Source organism: Alligator mississippiensis, chromosome 12, assembly GCF_030867095.1.
Source record: "Alligator mississippiensis isolate rAllMis1 chromosome 12, rAllMis1, whole genome shotgun sequence".
Lineage (NCBI taxonomy): Eukaryota > Metazoa > Chordata > Crocodylia > Alligatoridae > Alligator > Alligator mississippiensis.
Window position 1 is genome coordinate 60708708 of NC_081835.1, and position 22100 is coordinate 60730807.

A 22100-nucleotide genomic window follows, 5' to 3' on the forward strand; every position below is an offset into this window, starting at 1 on the left:
TGGAGAGTAAATGTTACTCTCAACAAATCTATTGATTGCATTAACCTGGATCGTTGTCAGCCGGCCCCTTTGTAGTCAGTGTTATTTTTGGTGTGGTAGAGAGAATAGTTCAGTCAGGACTTAGCTCTGACATGCCTCAAAATAACCTGTAGGAGGTTGCTACACATACACTTTCAGTTATGTTTTAGTGTGCCGTGACCAATGCAAATCTAAATTACAGCAGAAATGGGACACAAATATTTGTCACTAAGCAAGTTTAACCCTAGGCTCCATGTCTGGGCTGTAACTACACCAACGTGCACCAACCTATTAGATAATTGAAGTCAAGTCTGAAAATTCACATTTAGAAACAGAACTGGCACCAACATTCTGCTTTATACCTCCTTCCCACCACTTCTGATCTACATGTCAATTCTGCCAACTGCAATGTTAATTAAAAACAAACTTAACTGCTCATTAGCTCCTTTTCTGAGGTCTAGCAAATACACACACACACATGCTCAACTGTGTACCTGCAGCTCTGGATTTGGGCGTGAGACGCATGTTGAAGGAGCAGCTATTATACATTGCCAACCAACTGGTCCAGAGTTGCACACACCAATGCCTATAGCCAGGAGAATGTCCCCTGCACCAAATGCTGCAGGGTGACATGTAAGGCTGGGTGTCTAATTCCCCAAAGGGACAGCGTAGTTGTAGGGAAGTTATAAGTGCAGCTGGCTTCACTGTCCTATTTGAGCTCTTAGAGCAGGAATGGCATGGGAACTTCCCTCCTCTCCTCCCAAAGGATTGGTGTTCACCCCCTCTGCACATGTCCTGACCTGTCTCCACAGGGGACATCCCTTCCCCTCCTCTCCATGCTCCATTGATATTCCACGGGAGCCCTGCACATACCATTCCAGAGCAGCCATTCAACGTAGCTCGACTAATCTGTAAATACCCGTCTATTCAGTAATCCATCTGCTTTAGCTTGTAACTCATCAGCTGGCTGCAGTTCAAACAGTTTAGCCATACGATTCTGAACTCACTTCTGTCCCACACAAACACACAGGCCCCCACTCCACTGGATGCCTCGACTCCAGGCTTAGTTACCAAAGCTGCAGCGCACAACACGGCGGTGTCATCTCCAGGACTGGACTGGGCCCCTCGCTACCAACTGCAGCTGGGAAGTGCAAAAGAAGGAGCCTCATGTTTAAATGCTGTCACTCCCAAGGCCTACGGGGTTATGCTGATGAACAGAGGGCCTCCAAGGGACTATGGCTCTGTCTGCTCACAACCTCACACCAGCTTATTGCAGCTACACTATGCACTCTTACTTCAGTTTATGAGTGGTTTGTGTGGCATCTAGATGTGCCTGGGGATGTCAGTAAGCTAGATGTCATTTCAGCCAAGACATGTTCCCAATTGCTTTGCTCTACCCCAGAATAAGCTGCTCTTAAATTGAATCAGAAGTGTCCCCATGGAGGTGTGCACTGGCCTACGTAAATCACCTGTTGACACTCCAGTGCAGACCACGGTTAAAAATCTCACACCCTGACCTCCAAGGTCAACAGCCCCTCTTGGCCTCGGTCATATCTGAGTTCACTGTTTCCAAACATCCACTCCTTTGGGGTGTCCAAGCTGACACACCAAAAGACTGATTTTTCAGAGATAACTGGGTGCATCTACATGTAGTTACTGTGCATTTAGTTTAGTATTTCCTTAATGAAGTACTAAATAAATGTGCAGTAACTACAATTACTGTGCAGTAGCACTGGTGCACAGTTTTTGTGTGATGGCTACTGCATAGTAGCCTAATAATACTGCACAGTAGCTTATTAGCACGGTTTTTGATCAGCATACTACTGCACAGTACAATCAACTACCCTGGGGATCTTTAAAAATATCCTGATCTTTAAAAAACATCATCTAACCCCAGCAGTCTGTCCTGCCCAAGTGCAGAGGAGCTGGACCTGATGATCCCACCAGCCCCTAACAACTATGAATCTCGATTAGGCTACTGCGCAGTAAGTGTCTCATGTAGATGTGCCCACTGAGCACTCCAAAGTCCACCCAAAACTCAATGGGTGCTGGCAGTGCTCAACACCTCGGGCACTGGGGTGGGAATCTAAGCTGTCCTCCGAGTAGATGGGTCAGCCACAATGAGCAGGCAGTTTTGAAAATTTAGCATCTCCTGCTCTACATCTCTTCTCTTGGCAAGAAGGACAAGGGCAATGGGAGCTAGATTAGGGACATGGCAGCCAGTACAGATACCCTGCAACACAGCACTACAGCACCAAACAGGATTTCCAACGAAATACATCTCCTCTTCTCAGCCGTCCCACGTGCCCTGGTGAGGAACAAGTGTACGGAGAGAACATTAGCTCCCAAATGCCAACCCCACCCTGATCTGCATGGCACAGCAGGGGTCAATGCTCTCTGGTAACCCAACTCAAAGCTTCTACTGTATTCATTGAAGGCAAAGAGGGTCTCATTGTACGGTCCGGCCAATCACATGTCAACCTCCTCTCTCTTTTTGTCTATTAGGGTGACCCAGTAAACAGCTGAAGCAGAGAAAACGCAGGAATGGACTACTGAAGGGAGGGCTGCAGCCGCCAGCACGGGCTGTTTGTGAAAGAAAGGGAGAAATAAAATGAGAGCCTTTGTTCTGCAGCCACGCTCCCCGACCCCCACCCCAGGCACAGCTGATGTATGACTCCTCCATTTGTTGCCGATGTGCTTTCTGGGCCGTTCTGCATTGGGCAGGGAGTTTCAATCCCTAGCCTGTCTCACCCCAGCTGCTCCCTGCCTCCCCGTCCCCTGGACTCCCGATACCCAGCCCCAGCTATTGCCTACAGACTCCCGACCGCACAGATTTGGTGCCAGAGCTCTGCGCTGCAGTGTCTCCTTTGGCTCCACAGCTGTGAAATCTAGACGTGCCTGGGGATGTCAATAAGCTAGAAATTTTCCTCTTGGGGTTTTTCCCTCGGGGGTGGATTCTGCGGTGGGAGAGAAGAGTTGGAGGGGAGGAAGTGTGACATCAAATACTTCTGTAACTCGGAAAATCTTACAGTGCTGGCATCACTTGCACAGTGCCAACGGAGCCACAGGCACAGCGCAGTCTGGTAAAGAGAGACAGAGCCAACACGTTCACACCTGGGGCCTGAACCTGAGTTGTCAGATGAAACAGGCCTTGATTTTGAGACATGACGAGCTGCTGAAGACAAAAAGCACTGAAGTCTGTCAGCACCTTTGGGAGGGGCAGAAAAAGCTATGCTCATTCACGTGCTAAACACCCAGATCTGCACGATTGGACTCCAGCCCATCACACAACGGATCAGTGAGTCCGATCCTGCACGTGAAGGTCATCAAGAACAACTCTGCTGAAACAGCTGGGAGCACCCAGGCAGCCAGCAGTGTTTACAGGGTCAGGACATCAGATACCGCGGCTTGATGACTATCTCCTCTGCTGACTGCCCCAGCAGAGCCCCGGGCCCCGCTGTGCTCCTCCACTTAGTCAGCGCCGCACGGATGAGCTCAGAGCCCTCCCAAGAGCTTGTGCTTTGCAAGCAGCGCTGGGGAATGCTCTGTAACAGGCACTGAAGCCAAAACCCTAGGGTGAGGCAGTCTCTGTCTTCTTCCCCATACCAGACCAGCCCCTTTAGAAGGCTGTGCAGGAAGAGCCAGTGCCACCAGTGAAGGAGAGTCACCAGGTGCACATCACCGGCACGCGAGACGCAGGCATCCCTGGGGAAGGGTCTCCATTCTGGGATTCCAGCGCAGGGCAAATCCCCGTTAGCAACAGCAGGCAGCCCATCAGGCACATTACCGAAGTGCGTACGGCTCCCATTTTGCGGCAGGCAAAATGATAAACACCAAGCGGAGCCTGCTCATACCTAGGGACAGCACTTCCATAAGCCAGTGCGGGCATGATGCTTGCCCAACTCGGCTGGCTCCTGCCATCCAGAACTCCTTCCGAGGCTGCACCATCACTCTGCTTTCCCTCCCAGGCGCCCCATGCACCTGCTCAGGATTATGAGCTACCAGCTAGATGCACATCCCCTCAGCCTGAAATCCAATTCACATTCCTATTTAATGATCTGTCGAGGGGAAGACCATGAACTAGTTGGTTGTTGGGCTCTGCGGGTGACACCCATGAAGGCCTTGGTGCAAATGAGGCAGAAGTGCCAACCTTCCACCCACCGCTCTTTCTGTTTCACGTAAACTGGATTCAAGAGCCACTCTCTTGAATTGTCCCCTCCTCCGGGAGTGGAGCACCCTTGATTTCAGGAAGGGCCTGGGGCTGGACGTGCTTCACACCCAGATCTGAAACCCAAAGATGTTCTGACATTTGGAGCTGCTAGAGCTCAGCCCACAAATATTCAGCTGCAAACGCCAAGCTACCAATGCTCACCCATCACCAACGCACTGGATCTGGTCGCAGCCCGGTCTGCAGAACAGTCAAATTCCCGAGATGAATTCTGCGGCACAATGCAATGTGAACAGACACCTCGTGGCACAAGTGTTTAGTTACGTCACCCCAGTAATAGCAACCCATAGCAATGCTCTGAGTCAGTTCACAGCATAATCGGAGAGAGAGACAGGCCCGCACCTGCGTGAAAGCCAATCCTGGCAGAGGCAACCGAGACACGTGCCACTAAAAGCCTATGTCTAGAGAAAACAATCCAACTCCAGGGTGCAGGACAGCAACAGGTGCCGATGCAGCCGGTGCATCACCCACCCAAAGGGGTCTAGCCAAGGGACTGGGACACTAGACAGGGGACAGACAAAACCTCCAGCTTCCAAAAAATGCAGCTTAGTAGAAACAACTCCGAAGAGAGCTCTGCCACTGTTATAACAAGTCAAACCGGACCGAGAAGAAACCATCCTCAACCCTGTTTTCAGTGATGTCCTCGGGTGGCACATGGTGAATAATGGGTGAATGATCCCATCCGCTGTGTTGAACGCACACTTCACTACTGCAACAGTCATATCCTGCAAAGCCTCCGTGTGCTGATTTCTCATATACTTCAATGAGCGTCTGGCGCGTGGAGGCAGACGCCATGAGCAAGAAGCCAAAGGCACATTCCTGGCATCTTTGAGCGTGGCAGGGGTTTGGATAAAACGTGTGAGCCAAATCACCCAGGGGTTCGTGGCCTGAGCTGAAAGGTGCAACCTGGGACATGAACTTCCTCAACATGGATGGGCGACAGCTAGCTTCAGGGCCTGGTTTCTTTCCTGGTTCTAGCCCTGGCTCAACCCAAAGGCAATCGGTGCGGTTGAATTAAGCTGGACAAAGCCAAAGGACAGCTTTTGTGTATGTGTTCCAGGAAGCAAATTCAGGTTAAAAAAAAAAAAAGTCAATCAAAAAACCCAACAACAAACACCAATCTTTTTAATACACTCAAAATGTCAGCTTCAGCAAGAAGGCCAGCGCTGACTCTCGGGTTTCGTGTCACCATGGAAACCCGATCACTGTAAAGAAAGAGGAAAACACTGAGTGGTTTTGCTCCGTCATACAGAAAGGTGTTGTGTGTTATGGGTAGGAAACACTTTAAACCCAGGTTCCCACAGGAGCACTCAGCTCAGCAGCTCTTTATTGAAGTGCGGTTAAGAGAAAAAGAAGCTAACCTAAAAATAACGCCTGGCAGTCCCGATCAGGTGGCCACCAAATGACTTTCCTATCAAAACCTGTGCCCCATTTGCAAGTCAAAACAATTTTTTTCTCTCCTGGATGCTGGCTCTGAGAGCTCAGCCTGGTGGCTGGAAACTCATGCTGTGTTTTTCCTGCTTCGCCGACCTCAAGGATGGAGGATTCAGAGCCGGGCCAGGCAGCTGCAGCCACCGGGCACGATTCAGAAGACGGGCCAGGAGCCGAGGCATGCATTAAGAGGCCTTTTCCTCTGTACAGTCATTTATTGCTCTGATGATGAACCCAGTGGAAATTCAGCTGAGTAATAAAAACAAACGCGCTGCCATGCAGCGGAGCAAGATGAATAGGCAGCTCACACGCATGTGTGTGCTCGGACCTCTGACAGCACTTAGCTGTTACATAACTGTTGGTCCTCAAGTACCTGAGAGATAAACACTTGGGAATTATTTATTGACTACAAATAACCGCCCTGTTAAGCCAGGACAGAACGCAAGCCTGGGAGCCTGAGCGCGATGGGCACCAACTAATCAGCATTCGCCCCGCATCATGGAAAAAGTATTGCAAAAAGCGGTACATGCGCCAAGCGTTAGTGCCAAGTCCCCATTCATTGGCATTGCTGTTGCACCTAAGGGTTCCCATCCCATTGTGCCAGGCTCCCCGCGGGCACCTATCGAAGAGTCCTGGCCCCGCTGAGCTCCTGGCCTGTTCCTAGTGCTGCTGCTGTCGTCCTCCCAGTTGTTAGTCTGGAAAGGAGCCTGCTTCCTGCCCATTTCCACGGCATAATGGAAGCCTTAGGGGGAAAGCAAGCCCCTGTTGTTAGCCGGGGAACAGGGCCACATCCCTTTTAAATCAGCTCCGAGAGAGGCCTCTGCACACAAGTGCCTTCCTGCACATGAACAATTCCATCGGAGTCAGCACGTGAGCAAAGCTACTCGTGAGCCTGCTAAGTGTGTGTTGGAAACAGTTTTAAGAGAATCCAATTACGCTCGCGGATCACCCGCGTCCCCACGGGCAGACCCTCTGCTACCCTCGCTCCCACCTGGAGAAGCTGGAAAGATGATATCTAAACACTCTTTTTAGCCCTCAGCTCCAGCATCTGGCTTTCACTTCCCCTCCTGCGTCTGTTGGGCTGACCGAAACCCGCCGCAGCAGCTGATGAAGCCATTTACAGAGCACGAGACTTCAGAGATGCTGGTAGTGTTTATGTTCCCTTTTTGCTGAGTCTCATTTTCCTTAATTGCCTGGGGAGCAATGTCCAACCACATCCTGATGGCAAAGGAGCGTGATGATTAGCCAGATTACTGCCTGGTGGTTAGCGCTCGGCTAGAGCAGGCACAAAGCGCTGGCATTTAACAACACTTTTTGGTGGCAGGAGGGTCTCAAGAGTTCAGGACTGCATTTGTTATCAGCTGTGTTCCTAGCTGGTCTTCCCAACTCTGATAGGAGCATAAGACAACAGCTGTAATAGCCGGATCCAAAAAAAAAAAAAAAAAAAAAATCAATTGGAGGTCAAATTTATATTGCCTTTCAATGGCTTGTATCAGCCCCTCAGGGATGCATGTGCTGTACCCGTTCATCTCAACAGAATCAGAGCTGTGGGGGGGAGGAACGATAGCAATTTCGGCCCCAAGGTTGTTTAACTATCTGTGTGCTGAGCCTTGAGCAGCCTCTTCCTGCAGGCAGGACCGACGGGCTAGGTACAGACATTCAAAAAGCCAGAGGTAGAATTGATCTCAGTTATACCGTTTTCTGTAAACGACGTCATTTAGTTTAGCAAACAAAACACACATTCGCCCTTTGGTGGTGAGGGTAAATCTTAGACTGCGTTCTTCCATTTTTAAATCGGCTCATGTGTGCCGAGCTTCTGCTCTGTTATAGGTATAGATTGGTTACCTGTCCCTTATGCTGGTAAAAGTGTAACGTCGGTACCTGGCCCTGGACACCATTTCAGTGCATCGCTCGTCCCTGGAGCCTTGTATTCTTCAGTGAACCCTTTACGAGGAGATGGGAAATGGGGGACCTGCCAATGTTTTAGAAATCAGTGCATAGGTCCTTACATGACAAAGAAATGGTTCTCCAGGCTGCTCAGATAACTGCACTGAACACAGATTTGTAAAACCACTGCAAACAAACTCTCTGGGGCAGGGACACTGCTGCCGTGTAGACCCACAGACTTGCACGCTGCAGCACTGGTTAAACAATTAGCCTACTGATGTGACGCATCCCATCCCCTGGCTCTCACTTCTGACTCCCCCTCTTAGCACGTTCCCATTTACTCCCTTCTTTCTAAGTTTGCAGGTGATGGACAGAAAGGATGCCCAAATTCCAATGTCCAGCAGGCTCATGCTGCAAGCCCACCCCCTAAAAAGCAAAACCACTGGCAAAATGCTCTCCCCCTTCTGCGCGACCAGCTCAGCCAGCATCGTATCCAAATCCTGTTTCTAAGCAACAGCTTTTTGTCCCCCCTTGCTACATTTGTGGGAGATGCTGAAATATTTGTGAACTGCAACAGCCATGAAAAAAAAATATATATATAAGCAAAAGGAATGCGACAGCCTGAAAAACAGAGCCACTGGGCAGTTCTGACTGCAATGGCCCTGCAGAAAGAGCAAATTGGGAGAGGCTGAGCCTTTAAACATAGTCTAGAGTGACCTAATCACCACTGCCGCCCCCCAGGGACACGGAGGTTGGCAATTAGAGCTCCATTAAGCACAGGACTGCTGGTGGAGATACCATTTTGCAGTCAAGCCCAGCTGAGATGGCAAGGGAGAACGGACCGTTCGCTGTCACTCACTGCTTTGGGGTTTCTCACTGAGAAATCGTTGCATACTGAGCCCATCCCATCCCAGAAGAGCAAACAGTCAGTATTTCTTTTCCCTGTTGCTTTTATGCAATTGGCCTTCCTCAAGGAGCTACAGAAATCCTCTGAGCTAGAGAGGCGCGAGGGAGGCTCTGCTACACAAGCCCCGCTGGGGACATCAGGCTTGCACTGCACAAACAGCCCAAAACTTTGCTCTCCTCTTAGCTGCTTCTCTGGCAGAAGCCCAGCTTCTTGCTCAGCACCTCACATCCATAACCAGCAGGTCAGGATCCTGACCACACAGGCTTTATTTGCCATCTGATTTTGGCGCATGGAAGACAAACACTTCAAAGAATAAAACAGACTTCAAGCCAAGTGTTAGTCAGGGCATGGAGGAGGCCTGATCATAACTGCACAGAACAAGTGGATTCCCTGCCCTAAAGAGACTCCACGAGCTGGACTGTTCCCCAGCCCAATGCAACCAAGGGAAGGCTCCTGCTAGTTTCAATCAGTTTGGGATCAGGCTCTCAGATCCCTAGTGCAATGGGAGTTTCAGCATCCATGGCCTTGAAAAATCTGCCTTAAGTCACAAGTTCAAATCCAGAGCTCAGGGCCAATACAAAATGAGTGTGATGGTGTCAGGCTGGATCCTAGGATCTCCTGATGTCACTGAAACAACTTGGTCCCCTGGCTTGTTATCTCACCCGGGAACCAAGGAATCAATGGCCAGAGCAGACCCAGGGCCTGATTTTTGGAACCGCAAGGTTCCCACCGCTCCAGGCTTCGCTGCTCACCCCTCCAAGTGGTTGTCCTAGGGGACACCGTAGCACACGGGTGAGCCTGTCCTACTGATGGTCTGAGTTTCCAGACCTGCCAACCCAGCCTTAAGTCCACTTAAACCTCAAACAGAGCCAAGGACCGGAAGGTTTTCTGCTCCTATGGAAACACAGTGCAGCAATCTCTGAGTAACATGATCCTTAGACAAACATACTTAGAAGCCTTTCCCTCACCCCACTCTAATGGAATAAAAAAAAATCCTGCCACTTCTATTAGTCCTGCTCTTCTGCAGCCATTTATGTGTAATAATCACCATTTCTGTCCTGCTCCTGCCTTCAAAGCTGGGGCTGCACCTGTCGGAAGGTGCCGCAAGATCGCCATCTGGGTAATACCAGTGGAGGATAATCGCCCCATGAACTGCAAGGGACGTGTGCCATCACTTGCAGAGTCTGCTAGACTGAAAGGATCCCTGCTTGCACCCTTAGGTGCCATCAGGGGAAGCAGCGCTGGCTCCGCATCCAGCAGCAGGGGCTCGGCTCTGGCCAGGAGGCAGAGTACTGGGAGTGTATCCCACTTAGGAACTAACCAGTGTCTTAGAATAGGAGGATTCATGCAAAGCTGTCCATCACCTCTGTGGGACCACAGTCTAAGCCAGGGCGAAGCAGCACAAGTGACACCGAATCTCTGGCACAGTGCAGAGGGGAAAAAAACAGAGCCAAGAACAATACAAACCTTCAGCCTGGTCTCCCCTGGGAAAACAGACTTAGTTTGTCACAGGTTCCTAAATGATAAGACTCTAGCATGGACTTGGGAGCTGGGCAAGGTAAAGCCGAGGTCCCCCCAGGACTCAAAACTAGGTTACGGGGATGCTCACGTCCCGCAGTGCACAGACCTATACTGCCAGTGGGAGTCTGGAGAGCCTGGAAAGTCTCCAGGGCTTTTCTTACACAAATAACCAGCCCTGTCCCATTGGGTAGATTCTGGGGTACAACTTTGGCTCTCAATTACAAGCACCCCCATGGCTGCCAAGGAGGTGGTCACAGCAACAGGGATCCTTCTGGTTTTATACTTTGCCATCCTCCAGCTGTGTTTTCTAATGGCCAAAAACAAAACAAGCTCCAGTATAGTTTAACCAAGAACACAAACCCTCGTACGATAAAGCCCCAAAAAGCAGCACTGTCACGGCAGCTTCCTGCTGCGGATCTTGAATAATTAGCATTATTTCACAGCAGCCTGTTTGGATTGGGATCATTAGGGCTACGTTACCAAGGGAGAAACCGAGGCACACGGCAGGGAACTGACTTGCCTCACTTCACAGAGGGAGCCCATGGCGGGGCTGGGGCCCAACCACCTTGGCACCCGGGCCTCGTTCTGAACTCCCCCGACCACTTGCCCTGTGATGCACGAGGAGGATGTGTCAAGGCCCATGGAGCAAGCTCTGAAGCTGGTCCACAAGGATCAGGAGGGAGCTGGAGGGATGGTCATTCTTCCAGCTTGCAAAAATGCAGCAAGCTGCCTCCTTTGGGGTCTTTGCTGAAGGCTGCCAGCCGCCGGCTATGCAAAACACCTCTGTTCCCTAACTGGCCCTTTCTCCTCCCCGTCCAAGGGTCCTGCCTAACTCAGTCCCAAGCTCCGTGATCTGCCTAGGCCAGAGCGCAGGGAGGCTCAAGCGTGCTCCACAATTCATTTCTCTCAAGTTGAGAAGCGCAGAACTGCCCCCCTCCCTCCTCCCGTTGCCTCCCCAGCTCCCTTGCGCTCCCTGCCAAGAGCATGGCCTAGGCAAGCTCTTGGAGCGCCAAGGGATCTACATGGCTGGACTTCCTGCCAGACATAACAAGAACCAGATGATGTGCTCCAAGTACGCCCACCCCAGAGAGAGGAGCAGGGGGAGGAGGAGGGAAAGGAAAACAGGCTGCATGGCACTTTCATGAACTCTCTGCTGTGTTGACAGAGCTGGTCTCTATAAAACCTACCCATGGCCCCGAGAAGTCTCCCCCTCCTCTCCTGACCTGGAAAAGCCAGGCCTCCCCAAGGAGTGGTCAAAGAAGATGCCTTCACCATGGGCCCTGGCTCTTCTTTCCAGTGTCAAATACTCTGCCCTGTAACCAACTTAAATCCAGATGTATCCAGAGCTAGGTAAGTGAGGACAGAGGCTCTCTAAATCCCAGTGAAAATGGACCTTGCTTTTCAACCCCTGCCTTATAGCGGAATCACACGTGCCCGTTTATGCATCTCCCGTAATGACCGGAAAGCATCGCGTCCCCTGAACCTCCTCGCTAGTGAAACTGAACTTCTTGTAAGCACTCTGCTTGATCGGCATCCCCCATGTTTCTAGCACATGAAAGGCCAAAGTCCCTTTGCTCTACTGCTAAACTACAGGCAGTGCCCTGCGGGTCACTCTTCGTGCCCAGCCTTCCCCTAGGATCACAGCCAGGTCGCAGGCGTGAACGCTGGATGGGAGGTCCCAAGAGCTGCAGGCAGCCAGCACTGCACAACAGGCCAGTGACACCCCAGAGAGCATGGTGGGGGTTTCCCATCCCAGCGAGTAGCCCTGTACCCTCTGCTGGGGTCCAAATGCTGACCCCTGGACAGGCCCAAACTTTTGCAGCAGGATGGGGATCAGCAGGATGGTGCCGCAGGCTCCTGCAGACATAGCGACCCCCCAAAGAAATCATAAACGGCGCTCCCTCCCACTAGGTCTCTTCGGTTTCTCCTATCACAGATGGCCTGACCCGGGGATAAGCAGAGCCAGCCAGGAAGGAGGGCATTCTCGACTCCAACCCAGCAAGGCAAAGAGGGAGGAAAACTGTGGCTGGTTTGGGGAGCTCGGCTGGGAGCCCCTCGCTGCCATGGCCCACAGAGCGTGGGCACGATGGGCAGCAAAATCCCTAAGAACATAAGAACTGCCACGTCCTGGGTCCGACACTGGGTCCACCTTGTCCAGTCTCCTGTTTCACGCAGGGGCAGAGAGCGGATGCTGAAGAGGAAAGCGAACTGTGTTGGACCAGGGTTTTTATCCCTGTTTTTCTCTCACTTGCACCCTCCAGTGTTCAACATCTGGGAAGTTTGGATTCAGAGGCCGTGCCCCTAACCCGCAGCGCTTCTGCCACTGCTGCGTGAACCTGGTCCCCTTATCTTTGAGGGGAGGCAGCCCCGCAGCCCGGGCTATCACTGAGAGAAGCTGGTGGGACCCCGCACCACACATCAGGGTGGTGGCAGCAGCTGGGGACCCTGAGGCAGCCGTCCCTGGGGGTGTCTAGAGGGAGAGACAGACCGTCCCCTGGCAGCTGGGGACCCCAAGGCAGCCATCCGTCCCTGGGGGTGTCTAGAAGGAGATATGGACCATCCCCTGGCAGCTGGGGACCCCAAGGCAGCCGGTCATCCCTGGGGGTGTCTAGAGGGAGAGATGGACCGTCCCCTGGCAGCTGGGGACCCCGAGGCAGCCGTCCGTCCCTGGCGGTGTCTAGAGGGAGAGACGGACTGTCCCGTGCACGAGGGGAGGGGGCACCGCTGCGACCTGCAACACTGCGAGCCAGAGCGGAGCCGTGGGGAAGAAACCCGCTGGCCCGTCCAGCCCCCGCACCAAGGAAACCCCAGGAGCCTCTTCCACCACAGCTGAATCCGGGGGACAAACGAAAGGCAAACGGGGAAGGAGGGCGCGAGCTCGGCTGGGGACCGCGGGGGCACTGAGGCAGGCAGGAGCGGGAAGAAGCCCCCCGGGACCCGCGGCGGGGCTCACCTCCAGCGGGGGCAGGTCGGGGTCGAGCTGCGTGAAGCTGTGCAGCACCACGGGGCTGCGGTCGCCGGCCACCTCCAGGCGCACGCCGACCAGGAGGCTGCGCGCCCGCCGCGAGCCCTCGAACATGCCGGGGGCGCCGCGCGGCCGCTCATCCTCGCCGCCCCGCGCGGCCCACGCCCGGTTCACCATGGGGGGCGCGCCCCGCCGCCCGCCCCGTCTCCGCGGGCGGGAGGGAGGCGGCCGGCTCCGCGCTCAGCCCCGCGCCCGCGGCCCCGCAGCCGCATCTGCATCTGCTGTCGCCGGCGCCGGGCGGGGCGGAGCGGAGCGGGGAGGCGCGGCGCGGCGCGGGGGCGGCTCCCGCGGGGCGGAGCGAGACACACAGCGCCCCGCCTGCCTTTCCTCCGCGGGACACCGCTCTGCGCAGCGCCCCCTTCCCCGTTTGCCTTTCATTTGTCCCGGCCGGCTGCCTCGGGGTCCCCAGATGCCAGGGGACGGTCCGTCTGCCCCTCTAGACACCCCCAGGGATGACCGGCTGCCTCGGGGTCCCCAGATGCCAGGGGACGGTCCGTCTGCCCCTCTAGACACCCCCAGGGACGGCTGCCTTGGGGTCCCCAGCTGCCACGGGATGGTCCGTCTCCCCTTCTAGAAACCCCCTGGAGGGCCGGCTGCCTTGGGGTTTCCACCTGTTGCCACGTCCCCACCAGCCTCCCAGTTGTAGCCTGGGCTGGGGGGCTGCCTCTGCTCCAAAACAGGGGGACCAGCTCCATGCAGCAGCGCGGGGAGCACGTGCGGGTTAGGGGCACTGAGCCGTCACACCAGTGCCACCTTTGTGCGTGCGGGTTAGGGGCACGGCCTCTGAAGCCAAACTTCCTAGACCTTAAAGCAGGGCTGGGCAAAACGTGGCGTCCAGGCCATTCTATCTGGCCCATGGGGCCCCTAGGTTAATATTTAGCTAGAAAATGACTATTTAGCTGGCCCTGGCTGCCTGTCATGTGGCTCTCGATGGCTTGGCAAAACTCAGTAGGCAGCCCTCCGTCCAAAATAAGTGCCCGCACCTGCCTTAAACGCTGGAGGGTGTGAGTGAGAGAAAAACAGGGAAACCCAGTTCACTCTGCCCCTCCAGCATTTCAGGTGAAGGAAGCTCTCATTCGGAGGCAGTGCCCCTCACTCCTGCACTCAATAGCAAGTGATGCCCCTTTCTTCCAAGGAGGTGTCTAATCCCTTGAACCTCATGCAAGGCTTGGTGGCATGGCTGGAAGTGAATGTGGTAAGTCAAGACCGGACACTCCACGGAGGAGGAACCGTCTCGGTGCCACCGGCTCCTGCACCAAGAGCCCAGCTCGTGACTGGGATTCTTCGGTGTGGTCATCATCACCATTCCCTTGACGTGCATCCGCATTAATTCATCTAAACCCCCATGCATACCTCCCTTTTTATTCATTACACCAGTGCCACCTTTGTAATAGGAACCAACCTCCGGGGAGATCTTCATCCCTAGATTACACCTTGTGTTTTCAAGGTCAGGAGCTACCATGGATGACCCAAAGCTAACCACTTCTGAGATGGGGCAGGGTCACCGAGCCCATTGTTTAGCAGGGAAACTGAAACACACAGGGATGAAGCAACTTCCCCAAGGTCACGCATCAAATCAGTGACAGGATCCTTGATCTAATCTGGCCTGGCCTTTCCTACACGTCCGCAACCACTGCAAGGGGCCTGACAGGTCATGGAGCCAGAGGGCAAAAGGCTGCAGGTAAAGGCAAGGGATCCATTGAAAAACAGACGGAAGACAAGTGCTTTGAAGACAAATTTGGCCCTGTACAGGGCTGGTGATCTTGGAGAGGGGAGGGGGCTTGTGGATCTGTATCCCCAGACAGGGGGTCATGTATTGTAACTACTACTGCCAATGGGCAGTATCAAATAGGAGTGATAGCCTACTCTCTGCCCCTCCTTTTGTAGCATCTGGTGAAATGAGCTGTTGTTCACAAAAGCTTATAGACTAACTGAACAGAGATGCATAAGGTGCAACTCTACTCTGCCTTCTGCCTGACATGATTAACACATGATTACCTTTCTCTATTACTGCTAATGTGCCCTTGTCACCTCCCCTCCTGCCCCGATATCCCTGGCTGACATAGTACACCAGCAAAACCTTGCAGTACAGAGCAGGTCTTAGATATTTGAGCCTCTCTCAGGTTTATTTTGAAATCACAGAAAGTGAGGGTGGGAAGGGACCTCAGGAGCTCACACCTAGTCTTGCCCCCTGCTCAAAGCAGGACCAGCCCCAACTACATCATCCCAGCCAGGGCTTTGTCAAGCTGAGCCTTAAAAACCTCCAAGGATGGAGACTCCACCACCTCTCTAGGTAAACTGTTCCAGTGCTTCACCACCCTCCTAGTGAGAAAGTTTTTCCTAATATCCAACCCCAACTTTCCTTGCTGCAATTTGAGCCCATTGCTCCTTGTTCAGTCATCTGCCACCACTGAGAACAGCCCAGCTCCATCCTATTTGCAACCACCCTGCAGGGAGTTGAAGGCTGCTATTAAATCCCCCTCTCAGTCTTCTCTTTTGCAGGCTACACAGGCTCAGCTCCCTCAGCCTCTCCTCATAAGTCATATGCGCCAGCTCCCGAACCGTCTTCACTGCCCCCCAAGTCGTCTTGTCTGTGAGAAGAGCAGGCTGAGATCTGTCCCTAAGCTGCAGTTGGATTAGTGCACCAGCAGCTGGCTTCTGCCAGGGAGATAAGCTAAGAAAGGGTTAAGCTGCCAATGCTTAAATGATAATGATTAAACTTGAAAGGTATCTGGCCAGGGAGATGAATGAGGGAAATCCACCCTATTGTCCCAGTCTATCTGGGGACTCAAGAGGACAATGGACTATCAGTTGACACTCTGGAAGGTGATTTGTTCAGACACTGAAGGGAGAGGCAATTCCCTTGCTTTCTTAAACTCTAATTTAGGGCTTTAACATACAGCACAATCTGCAGAAAACCAGCAGAGAGACCCTGAACCTCCAGCATCAGTAGCCTTCCCCATTTCTGGATTTGAACTCAGCCCCTGACAGTACCTGGAAAATACAAATGGAGACGTATCTTTGGACTCCTCTGATGTTCTTTAAAGATGTCTATATGCAGGCATGCAGCGGAGGAGTTAAGAAAGACTGCCTAACATACAGGCAGGGCTCCACAGCTAAACAGAAAGAGTTGGCAATTCACATGTGTGACTGCTCTGATGGTCCAGGGCCATCAATGGTAGCAGAATGGGGGTGTGGAGAATGGATGGAGCTGGGAACCATGAGATCTAAACCTTGGGTCCAGTTTCTGGAGGAGGAATGAGTGTGGGGAGTGTGTGGCCAATGCTTTTCTCCCCTCCTATCCTTATAGCAGCTGAGGCCTGCCTGGCCCTGCTTGTAAGATTAACCTGAAGGACACCTAAGAGACAAATGGATGAAGGCAGGGTGCCTTAGACCCCCTCCCCAGCTCTTACACTCCTAGGGGGTCTGCACTGGTCAGATGAGCTACTTGTCCTGGAGTTATCATCTCAGTCCCACCCCTGCCTTTAAGCCTGCTCCAGCAGCAGACTTGGGCCTCTGGCTTGTGTTCCAGACTTGTACATGACCTTGGTCAAATCCCTCTAAGCCTCAGTTTCCCCAGGTGTAAAAGAAGCGTAACGACATCCCTTCATCTCTGATGCAGCTCAGGACAAAGTTCCATCCTGTCTCGTATCAACTGAGATGGGAGGCAGCTTTAGGGCTGAGTTATACACAGAAATCAGAGTCATCTTACTTAGAGCGCAGGTCCTTAGGGGTCAGGATGACCTTTATCTGAGCTTAGCACCCAGCAGGATGGTTTCCCAGTGCATGACCTGAGCAAACAGCAAACAACAGGGACCATCACTTCCAGGAGACAAGCCCCTGCCCACAGCACCCTCCAGCTCTGCCTGACCTTTACTAAAAAAAAATAAAAAAAAAGGCAGCTGGATCAGATGGCTCATTTGTCTGGGCCCTTGGCTGACCACTAAAGCCATTTTCACTGGCATAACACTAATGATAATGGACAATAAATAATACAGTCCAGGAAGCCAACTGCACGGCTGTAAAAATAGCCAGACAGCTTCCTTTCCATTCTCCTGGGCCTGAAAAACAAAAACACTCCAAGCCCAGTCACAAGCCAAAGCTTAGGACATAGGATCATAAAGGTCAGTCCCAAAGAGTCAACCAGCATGAGGCAGATCCCCAAAGACCAGAAGATCAAAACTCCGCACACACGGGGGTGTTATTACTTGCTCCTGGCTGTGAGCCTGGGGGATGTACTTAGCTCAGCATTTCCTTTCCCCTTCAATTATGAGGCCTAAGAAAACATAATTTTCCCCCAAAGAGATTCCCATATATTCGCAGGACTCCATGGGCCCGCAGAAAGCAATGCAAGCATGTGAGAGCTGTAAGAAAGAGTTCAATCAGGGGAGGGCAATTATTCTGGGTGGAGGGGCGCTTACTGAATTTTGGCATGCCATTGAGGGCTGCATGACAGGCAGCCAGGGGCAGATAAATATTAATTTTCTAAATTTTTTTTTAGGAGCCCCGCAGGCCGGGTAGACTGGCCTGGTGGGCTGCTTGTGGCCAGTGGGCTGCATTTTGCCCACCCCTGAGTTAGACACACAGCAACCTCAGGGAAAGGTCTGTGTAGCCCAGGGAATGCTCTGGCCCCTAACTTTTCTCCCATTGACATCAACAGTAGAACTAGGATGTCCAAGGACAGATCACATCAGGATCAACGCACAGGCAGCTGTGGTCCCCAGTCAACAGGCTATTCTGGGCCTATCCACATGGGAAGACATACTGGAATACCGCATGTGTCCCAGCTGCCAGGGTGGACGCTCTAGTTCTACGCTCAGACTGCCTCTGTGCAGTTTATCATAATCCTCTCAGATCAGCCCCGTGGTTAGTGCAGAATGGCCACTAGGCTTTAAATTCATGCCCTGACTTACTTTGCAATAGGCTTTCCTGCACAAGAAACTCATAGTTTGGGCCCCCAGCATTGTCTCCCTGGCAAATACAATGTGTATTGTGCACTGGAAAAGTGTTTAACCATCCTTGTTGGGGCTGGGACAGTGCCGCTCTCCCCTTCCACTTCTTCCTTCCTTTTATTCTCCCTCTATTTCACTCCAGTTTCTCTTTTCACTCGTGTATTTTATTCTCCTCTTCCCCACCTCCTTTCCCTCCCTGCCTCCCATACGTGTAACCCCTTCCCACTTCCGTGGCCATTTTGCCACTCAAATCCATACCCTGTTCTACCACTTCACCTTTCACCCATCCTTCCCTTGACTTCTTTCCAGCATATCCCCACTCTCTACTTCCCTTCCTCATGGTCTCTCTTCTACATCAATTCACTAGGGTCTCCCTCCCACCGCAGAACGAACCCTGGGGAATTATGGAAAGGGCTGGCAGATTCTCATTACTAGTAATAACCACTGTTGGCATTGCCATAAAAAGTCAGTCTTCATGTGGTCCTTCGAAGCAGGAATTGCCATCCCCTCTTTAAAGGGAGGGAAGTTGAGTCACCAAGAACCACTCAAGGCCATGCACAAACCAATATAATAATAGGGCAAGGATGGATAGCGAAGACCACCCAACTCCTAAGCCAAGCCTCTGGATCTCTCTGCACCCATCCACCTCTTGTTCCTTGCCTCTCTAAAGCATTGGACTCATTGCCAGAGCTGGCAAGGTGATAAGTAAAGTCATCCCCAGCAGACAGCAGTCAAGAAGTCAGGGCCGTCCAGCCCAGGGGGTCATTCATGTGAAAAAGCACCAAAATATTCCTGTGAAACACTCCAAAAGCAAAGCCCACCCCAGTGAAGGGCTTCATACCAAATGAGAGCCCACTGTTAATACAAAGGACACTTCAGTGCCTCCAGCTCTGCCTGACCTCACTACCTGCCCACCTGTCCGGGCTCCAAGGCTACACCAGCTTTCTGGAAATGCCACTCGCTTTGCAGGCTCTATCCACCAGCACATCCGTTCCAATTCCCCCATGTCAGGCCTTACCCTGGCTGGAGTCGCAGCATTTGAGGAGGTTATTTTAACACAACGTTCCGAAAACTTGGAGCCCCGCTTGCCCACCTGCACGTGATTGACTGCGTAGCAATGCATTTCAGAGAGGTTAGGAACTCGGGGGATTTCCTCTCCTCCACGCTGGCTCCTTCCAGGCTCCCATCCTAGCCCTCCTCTCTCCGCCTACGGTTCACAATCCACCCTGTTCTGCAGCTTGCATTCTGATCTGCTGACACCCTTACAGCATGCCAGAGAGGGAGGTGCATAGGAACAATGTCTCCTGCACTCAAACTGCTTGGAGGGGAGCGAGAGCCTGGGGTCTTGTCCCTGCTCTACGCCAGATTCACTGTACAATCCAGGCCCTGTCCCTTGTAGCATCAGTGCCTCAGCAGCTACTTTTGTAAGAGTGGGGTGTTAATCCTGGTCTCCCTTCCAGGGAAGTGGGGCTAGGAGGCTTGGTGCATCACAGGGCAGCAGATGCTTTCAGTAGAATGATTATTGCCCTGGTCTCCTCCCCAAGAGGGACTGTATCATATCCCAGCCAACCCACGAAAGCCTGGGATGTCATCACTCCACGGCGGAGAAGTTAGGCAGGCTTCACTTTGCACTGCTCAGCCCCTCTTGGTTGACCTGACAGCCGCACAGATGCTGCTGGGAACAGGCCTGTCCTGCACATTCTCCTCAGCTTCAGTGTGATCTTTGATGGATCCTTCCCATCTGCTTCTGCCCACCTGATTTGGCAAGCAGAGGTGAGAGTGTCCTGCAGTGACCCGAGGAATGGCTCTGCCAGGTCCCCAATTACCAGGAATAGCATCTCTGTTTGATCAGCAGGAAGAAATCAGCAGCAGTAGACAAAACAGCACTAATCTCCTGCTCCAGTACAGTGCATCTCACAAATGTAGACATGGAAACCAAGGCTTGGTGAGAAGTGACTTGTCACTAGTCAATAAGCTGAGTCTCGTGAGTACCAGTTCAGTGATCAAACCACTAAACTACAAACCCCGGCGCACACACATGAACATATGTTACTGCGGAGGCAAGGCAAGCAGACTCCACACCATGTAGCTACAGACTACAGAGGGGATTGGGGACGCCCTGCCCTGCTACTCAGACATAGGCATTGGTGGGGATGGAAGAGAGACTGAGAGATGAAAATGGATCATGTCAGTGGATGCCAAGATGGATACAGCTCAAAAGTGCCCTGGTAGCAGTCAACGATGTCTCCGAACCTCCACACAAACTTGTTCTCCAGCCTTCACACTGACTTTCCTGTGCTGCTCTTAACTCCCAGGCTCAATTCCTGATAAGGGCTTTCCAAACAGGATCAAGCACATTGAATGGGCACTGCTCCTCCTTCACTGGCTGGCTCTGCATCGTGACACGGGCTCAGTGACAAGGTTATGCCCTTCTCTGAACCCAAAAGTTCCCCATACCAACACATCCCCCGGCCAAGTCAACCCTACTTCCCCACCGCTCTTCTCCCCAACCTACTGACCCTAAATTCTTCTTCCACAGGCCCAAGGCTTTCCAGCTCCAGAAAAACACAGTTTATAACAGTCTTTTCACGAGGAATGCTAGCATTGACAAGTCCCAACACGTAGGCTCATGTAACTACAAATACCAGGAGTTCCCAAGCAGCTGCCTTGGGAATTATACATTAGTATCCAAGTTATACAACATCCATTGCCTTTGGGCTTTTCAAAATAAAACAACCTACAGAAGAGATGGGATGTCAAAATAGGGAAGCTGGAGCTTCTGGTCCCAGTTATCTATTCAGAGGGCAAAAGGAACATCCCATCTCACCCTAAGTCAAGACCTCCCAACATACTGCCAGTTGCTATCGTAGAGTATCATCACAGCCCTAGAATGAGAGGTAGCCCAAAGGAAATAAATGGCATTTCCCTGCATCACAGGGGTCTTGGGAAGCTACAGCCATCATTGTTCCTGAGGCACTTTGGAGGAAAGAGTTTATGGAGTGAGAGGAGTGGTCAGCTGTTGGTCCAGGCTGCCCTGTTCAACTGAATTCTAGACCACATCTTTTTGTTGCCTAATTTCTTAATGGAGTCCCGCTTCTACCCTCTCTGCCTTTCCCAGCTCCAACCAGGGCTGCAAGATTCAGTGTCAAAGTTCAGCCAGAAAAGCGGTTACCAAACACACTCCTACCCCAGCCACCAACACTGGGCAAATGCACATGGCTGGTCTACATTGGCAGGTTGACCAGAACAGCTCCCCATTTAACCTTCTAGGGATTGTCCCCAGGGGCAGCTATGTAGAATAGCCACTGAGTTTTAAAGTCTCGCCCCGTTTATTCCAGAGAGACTTCTTGGTGGAGGCAAACCTTGGTGGTCTGAGTTACCCAGCCTTCTGCCTCGGATGGCTCAGCTCCCTCACCTCACCAGCTTTAAATCAGTTCTCAGGAGCGCACCTCTGAATCTGAAGCTAATATAACCCCCCTCTGTTACTGCACAAACAGGCTGATGTGGGTATTGCTGCACTTTGCACCCTTTCTTCCCAGGGAATTTTACTTTCTTCCTACATGAGACTTTTTACTATGCAATAGACTAATCTACTGTGCAGTAAAGTATCACCGTCTACATGTGCGTGGCATTTACTGTGCAGTAGTCCAGCAACTACCAGTAAATACAGGTACTAGATGAACTGTGCAGTAGTTACTCTACTCTACTGTGCAGTAGCATCTACTTCACAGTAGCGCTCATGTAGATGCTGACCAGGAGCAAATTAGCTCCTGGTTGGCCACACCAGCAGAGGACCGGGAAGGGGTCCCTCTCTGTCACCCCACCCATCCCGGTACTGAGCAGCTCCCAGTTCCCCCTTGCTGGCAGCTGTCACACTTGTGGGTGGGGTCCCACTTGCCAGGTGGCGATTCCCTGCCTGGCAGGGAGATAGCCAGGATCTGTCTTGCTCCCAGCAAGCCCCTTGCTGGGCAGGAAATCCCAGCCCAGCCAGAAGCTTGCTGGCAATTGCTCCAGGAGTAGAACAGATCCTGGTAACCCCCCTGATCGGGGGGAAGCCCCGCTGGGCCTGGGGCTCCCTGGCAGCTGTGTGTTTCAACATGCATGGGGCTGGGAGAGCTCTGCCAACTGCAG

The 22100-nt window shown here is 52.4% G+C and overlaps 1 protein-coding gene across 5 annotated transcripts in view; it reads right to left on the bottom strand.

Annotated features, from left to right (window-relative positions):
* Positions 1-22100, bottom strand: part of RALGDS (ral guanine nucleotide dissociation stimulator) — a 97868-nt gene that overhangs the window by 25400 nt on the left and 50368 nt on the right. For 2 of the 5 annotated variants that reach the window (XM_014603816.3, XM_014603815.3), the window contains exon 1: positions 12946-13209. The exons of 2 other annotated variants lie outside the window; for them this stretch is intronic. In XM_014603816.3, the coding sequence (XP_014459302.2) occupies positions 12946-13134 (189 nt within the window). In that variant the 5' untranslated portion in view covers positions 13135-13209. Of the gene's footprint in view, positions 1-12945; positions 13210-19062; positions 19108-22100 lie in introns of those variants that run through there. One more of the 5 variants, XM_019475765.2, reaches the window with a different exon arrangement.